The 6615-nt window shown below is 44.5% G+C and overlaps 1 protein-coding gene across 1 annotated transcript in view; it reads right to left on the bottom strand.

The window, feature by feature from the left end:
- Positions 1-1170: 1170 nt before the first annotated feature.
- The window catches only part of LOC137561145 (pyroglutamylated RF-amide peptide receptor-like), a 257791-nt gene continuing 252346 nt past the window's right edge, over positions 1171-6615 (bottom strand). The window contains exons 5-6 of the mRNA XM_068272405.1: positions 5795-5892; positions 1171-2113 (exon numbers count right to left, since the gene is read on the bottom strand). Coding sequence (XP_068128506.1) covers positions 1728-2113; positions 5795-5892 — 484 coding nt within the window. The 3' untranslated portion in view covers positions 1171-1727. The remainder of the gene's footprint in view (positions 2114-5794; positions 5893-6615) is intronic.

Below are 6615 nucleotides of genomic sequence, written 5' to 3'. Positions count from 1 at the left end.
TTGTACTTCTTACCACCCAAGACCGACTATTACCAGCCGCCCCAACCGAAACCGTATCCTACCACCTCTCTCCACACACACCCATCCAAACAATTTTGGGCCGATGGTGTCCACTATTGGGGCTAGTGCCGAGGTCTCCATGGCAACGTGAAGTGAATCAATCATGTCACACGGGGGAACTGGTCAATCAAGCGATCTACAGGTGATGGGCGTAGTGGGAGCCGTCCAACACACACAAATAGTCAAAAGTGGCTCACAATTGGACATTGGGTGGGGTCAGCAACACGTAAAAGTGAGTCCTGTACCCACTGCTTTCTCCAGGGTAACAGCGCTGGCCAATCAATAATTAAGAAATGGGTACTGTGAGAGGCTGCCTTCTGTATTCTGTACTATTTGCTGGTGCTGCCCCTAGTCTTTTCATCCCCACACCAAGTGTGTGAGACCCGGCCTTCTGTAACTGCCTGGAGCTGTTGCTATGTTATTGGACAAGGTCTGGCTTTTTACTAGTCACACACACACTGTTCACAAACGTTTGGTTAACGGACTGCAGCTGCCTGTAGCACAGCACAGGCAGATGCCAGCTGGTACTAATAGTGCAGTTATACTGACCACTTTCATTTGTTTGGACACTTGCAAATAATGCCCTGCAAATAATGCCCACTGTGTGCAAGCCGCCCCTTGTTTATCTGGTGCCCTAGGCCATGGCCTATGCGGCCTTGCCAGAAATCCGGCCATGCTCCCGTTGACTCTGTGCTTACTATTTTTAAGCTGGTTTAACCCTTATCTCTCCAGTCATAATTGTTGTTGTATTCTATAGTAACTGACCTGAGAAAGTGGTATTCAACAATGAAAGACATTTGTTCTAACTGTAGGAGTGTCAGTATGCTATGGTAATATTAGAATTGTGAAAGTAAGTTCCCAGTGTTTGTTTGATTAGATATATATATATATATATATATGTTTATATTTACTATTATTGATCTTTTTTTTCCAATTCAAAAAGCGGTAAGTTAAAGCCTGTAGTTCATGGTTGTGTTCTCCGAGGGCTTAGCAAGGAGGATTTATACATAAAGCAATTTATTGTGAAATGTGTAATGCAAGTTATCTTACATTCTGAGTTAGTTTTAATCAAGTTTATTAAAACAAAAAAGGCAAGAAATTGCATTTATCTTGGTGAAATAAACAGTTACATTGCTGAACCACAACCGTACATTATACAAGTAACATAACAAATTATTCCTTTTCTTCCACTGCTGTATCCCTGAGAACGTGCACTGAATGGCTGTGATTAAGTAGAGATGAGATGCAAATAATTACGACTTCCAATAAAATCATGTGCAGCTTGGAACTGAGGCAATCAAATGCACCTCCTGCTGATTTTAACTGGTCCAATTCCAAGCTGCATAAAATTTGCATTGAATTTGCAAGCACGTCAGAATTATTTGCATCTCATTGAACAACTCTACTCTTGAGCTGCTGGATTGAACAAGGATGTGCTTCCTATGGTCTTTCCTGAAATAGTTATCAATTATGAGGATTCACAAGTTTTCTTTTCTGACTCCCACAGTATATTTGTAGATGTGTTTGGAAATCAATATATTGTTTAAGGATAAGGGCAACACAACTTTCATACATTGCATGGTTATGGTTAAGTTGCCTTTCCCTTATAATTTTTTTTGTGATCTCTTCATTGACTAGAAGCCCATCTCTGGTTGGTTGCACAGTTATTATGCAGACTGTCCATTGGGTAGCAGGTCTTTGTGAGAGTTCACCAGAGGGTAAGTGACAGACTCCAGTCTAGCAGTTGGAAATTGTTCACATAGACGGAGCTCCAGGTTCTCTGCGCTCAAGTGGCTGTGAGGACTGCGTCCTTCTCTCCGGTGAAGGAAAGCAGACATCCCACCCTTGGGCTTCTCTAGGGTGTTGTCTCTTTTTTCAGATTGATCCTGGGCTTTAAAGTGACAAAACAGCACAGCCACAAGGCTCTTCTTAAAGTTTTCATTCATAAAAGTGTAAACCACCGGATTGTTGAACGAGTTAAAAAATCCAACAGCCTGCACAATGGCCACAATCATTTTTACAGTGACATCATCGTACTCTTCTTCCAGGTCATCTGCAGACAACAAATGTGAAATCTGTATAAGGGTTATGTTGTTTTATTGATTAAAAGTATGTCTACTCTTTGTTCTGTGAAGAAGCTAAAGAATAATGCCAACATTACTATATATATATGACAAAATTTATGGCACATCCTACAATATAAAGCATCCTTGTGTCCAGTTGCTTTAGATACCACACAGGGGTGTAACTAGACTGAATGGGGGCTCCTGAAAAAGAAGATAGTATGGCCCCCTTGGCCTATACAACTTTCCCACCCCGGCAAGTGCAGCCAGTGAACAAGAAAATATATTTTTTATACGCTAAAAAAAGCCAAAAACAAATCCATTAAGTCATAAAAACCACCCCTTGCCACCTTCTCCCCCCATGCAGAGTAGCACAGGGAACAGTATAATGAGGATAGTGTAATGGTTAAGGCTCTGTCTCTGACACAGGAGACCAGGGTTCGAATATCAGCTCTGCCTGTTCAGTAAGCCAGCACCTATTCAGTAGGAGACCTTAAGCAAGTCTCCCTAACACTGCTACTGCCTATAGAGCATGCCCTAGTGGCAGCAGCTCTTGTGCTTTGAGTCTGCCAGGAGAAAAGCGTGATATACGGGTTTGTCTTTAATGTTTTCCTGCTTTAAGGTGCTGCTGGTCTCCTCCATGCTTTACAGCAGCATTTCTCTACTGTCATTTGCCACCTTCCTGATCACATGATTGATACGAGTCACATGATCTGGAGTCTGTGGATGGCAGCAAATAATGTTTGGCTTTGAAGCACAGAGGAACCACTGAACCTGGAAGCAGGTAAATTGTATACCCGCTACCAGTGATCGTTAGGCCCATGGCATTACACGCACTTTGCTCTGTGCACTGTTATATATATATTTTTTAATAATAAATCTGTCACAGCTCTCCTTTAAATGAAAAAGCAGAGCAGTGTTGTGAAATGCAACAGTCAGACTGAGACTTGGCAAACACAGATATGTGTGATTGGACCCATAGTTCACACTTGCGTTTTTGGGAAAAACGGACCGGATGTCCGGACCGGATCCGGACCGTACTGGACCGGACCCGTACGGTTCCTATCCGGATCCGGTCCGTTTGCATATGTTTTCAATCAGGTATGAATACGGCTGCGATCCGGATCCGTTTTTTTAAAGAGAACACACTATATAAATTCCTGGGGTCTGGGAGGTCAGCAGAAGCTGCACCTGTTGAATCAGGTCCTCCGCTGTGTAGGGCCTCACCTCCACGTCCGAAATACTGCCAAACAGCTCCAGCACCAAGTCACTGCTGCTCCACTCCAGAAATGCTGGGCCCATGTGTCCCCATCCAAAATGGCCGCTAGAAAACGCATAGGAAGTGGGGCAGAACGTCTGGTTTTTATAGCCAGTGTGTTCTGTGCTTTCCGTTTCCCACTGGCTTCTATTGCCGGACGGTACAGTCAGGCTTCGGTCCGGGTGCGCCGGCCGGATGATCCGGACCTTAAAAATAGCGCATGTTGTAAAAGTGTCCGGAGTCCGGATCCGGTCCGGCTCCGGTCCGTACGGAACGGACGCGTGTGTACGGTCGCATAGACTTTGCATTGCTATGCCGAACGTCCGTTCCGTTTGTACAGTATACGGTCCGGATCCGGACCGGCGAATCCGGACAGCGAACGCTAATGTAAACCTGGCCATAGAGAAGCATTGTTTTGTTCTGCATGTCCGTTTGTACGTTTGTGCTCTTGTGCTGGGGGCCTGATATCAGTTGTGCCTAAATGATGTTTCATGCATTTAAATCTACACATGAATGAACAAAAGGCGTTGTACTATTACTTTAAAAGGCACACTACACTTTTTTTCAGGGGTGTAACTATAGGGGAGCAACACCTGCAACTTCAGGGGGGCCCAAATCTGTGGGGGACCCCTACTACTAACCTTTCCTTCCTCCAATAAAGAGCTATATCCTCCAGATCAGGTGTTTTTGTGGCTACACTTGTTATGGGTGTGAAGATCATGATGGTCACACTTGCTTTATGACCCTTGTAAGATGGGCCTGCAGGTCATGAAGGGCACCAGGGGGCAAGGGAATGGGTGTGACCAATGGGGGAGGGGCATCAAAGTTTTGCTAGGGGTTCCATGAATTATAGTTACGCCACTGCTTCTGTGCTATTTCAAATCCTGCTTTTCTGAAACAGCTACACGTGTGCACTGGGATGTCTGAGGAGTATACAGATTTGCCATAGATAGGTATATCTGTGGACAGACATTTTGAGTTTTGTTTGAGCTAAATAATGAGGTGAAAGAAAGAAGAGGACATCCCTGTAACAATTGGTGTCAACACGCAGAGAGAATCCGATTATTGGCGATCTGCAGAATCACCAGTAATACAGATATACACCAGATTATGGATGATCTGCAGCATCACCAATAATCCAGGTATGTCTAACCTCTGGACACCTGAGATATGAGTGTATGATGTAACAGTACCACTTTGAGTCAGAACCACCAGAGGGACTGGAGGTAGTAATGAAGGGAATTCACCCCAGACTGTGGGTGAATCCCTGTAGCCAAAGCTCCCTAGGAGAGGGACCTAGGCTAGGTTGCAGGATGCCCTGCTGCTAAGGAGAACAGTCTTGCCCTAAGTGGGTGTGAGATTCTAGCTCTCTACACCCTGGAACCAGGCTAATGAAATACAAGTACACAATGCTAGTCCTGGGTGTGCAGTCCGTAGTCACCACACCCTGGAACTAGCCTGTAGCATAACATAGCATTGACACAGTATCCTAGGCTTGGGTGTGAAGTCCGTAGTCACAACACCCTGGAACTAGTCTATAGCATAACATAGCATTGACACAGTTTCCTAGGCTTGGGTGTGAAGTCCGTAGTCACAACACCCTGGAACTAGTCTATAGCATAACATAGCATTGACACAGTTTAAGTTTCCTAGGCTTGGGTGTGAGGTCCGTAGTCACAACACCCTGGAACTAGTCTATAGCATAACATAGCATTGACACAGTATGCGAGAGCAATCTAGCTCAGTGTGAATTCCCAGGTCCTCCTGGTTCCAACACACTGTAGGATGTGACTGAGGTCTGTGTGCTAACACATAAAGTATTTGCAATGGCCGACAACCAGCAACTGACAAGCAACCAGAATATATAGTTGCTGGAGTCTCCCGCCCCGCCCGAGCCACTCAGCCAATCATGAGTCCAGCAGGAATCAGCTGATCGTCCTGATCAGCTGACACTTCCCCTGCTGGTATAAAGGTCCTGACTTCTGGGTCGCGCGCGCGTAGCTCTCCATTCGCTTATGTGAACTAACAGACCCAGCCACATCAACCGCACGCTGCAGCATACAAACCGCCACGTTGGACGCGGAAACAGCCGCCTTGTTGTCGGCACATGCGGCGACCTTTCCGCATCCTCTCATGGTGCCAGGCGTACATCTCCGTATGCCAGCCGCTGCGCTGGACGCGGACTCAGCCGCCCTGCCGTCAGTACCCGCGGCGGCTTTTCCGCGTTTCCTCACAATCCCCCTTTGTATATGGAAGCTTTCCTCAATGTGTTCCCTGAGACATTCCGTACCAGTCACACAGTGAGCCGCCACTTACATAGTCAACACACAGATTTTTCATTCTGCGTTAGGATACACCTTAAGGTATGTTTTACTTCCAGTCTATGCAGCATAACCTGATGAACACAACTTACTGTATTCAAATAGAATGTGCACCACGTGGAAGGGAGCCCAGCAGGCTGTAAAGAAAAGGACTACGATCACCATCATCATCACAGCTCGCTTCTTCTTCCTGGAAAAGTAACACACAACACTTGTTAAATTAGCAAAATCCAAAGTTAAAGTAATGTAATGTCTTAAACCTAGATTAATATTCCATATGGTCATCGTAATGCTACAATTCAATGGCCTGTCATTATTAATGTTTTCATTGCATTCCAAAATGTTGCTCCTCAAAGTACTGTGTTAGTGTTCTCTTCCTTGAAGGCCCTGATTTCTGCTTTTACTCCTTTTGAACAGAAGAGTCAGAGTAATGCACCTATAAGTTCTTACTTTCTTTGCTCCTTATCTCCTGTGTTTGTGAAAAGTCCTTTGAACTTATTAATCCAATTAAGTCATGACTATAGACAACTGCTAAAAAAAGAAGTGATAAAATACCACTACACAGAAGTTTTCCGAAGGCTACTAATATCATGCAATTTTTAGTTGGGGCACAAAAAATATCAACAAATTAATAATCAAAGGTCAAAGCAAGCAACATTTCAAGAGGTTCATGATTTTGAAATCACATTAAATTAAAAATATTTCAGGAATAGTAGTTTTTTTTCTGTTTGGGCATGCATACTTCCCAACTTTTTGAGATCAGAAAGAGGGACACTTAAGCCACACCCCTGGCCACACCCATAACCATGCCCCAAGCACACCCCTAGTAACACAAATTATACAGATTTCATAAGAAAAATATGTTGTTTTATAATTCAAGCCACACTGGTCCTTTCTATCCTGGTCCATTTTC

Source organism: Hyperolius riggenbachi, chromosome 3 (genome assembly GCF_040937935.1).
Source record: "Hyperolius riggenbachi isolate aHypRig1 chromosome 3, aHypRig1.pri, whole genome shotgun sequence".
Taxonomy (NCBI): Eukaryota; Metazoa; Chordata; class Amphibia; order Anura; family Hyperoliidae; genus Hyperolius; species Hyperolius riggenbachi.
This window is presented reverse-complemented; position numbering and strand designations above follow the sequence as displayed.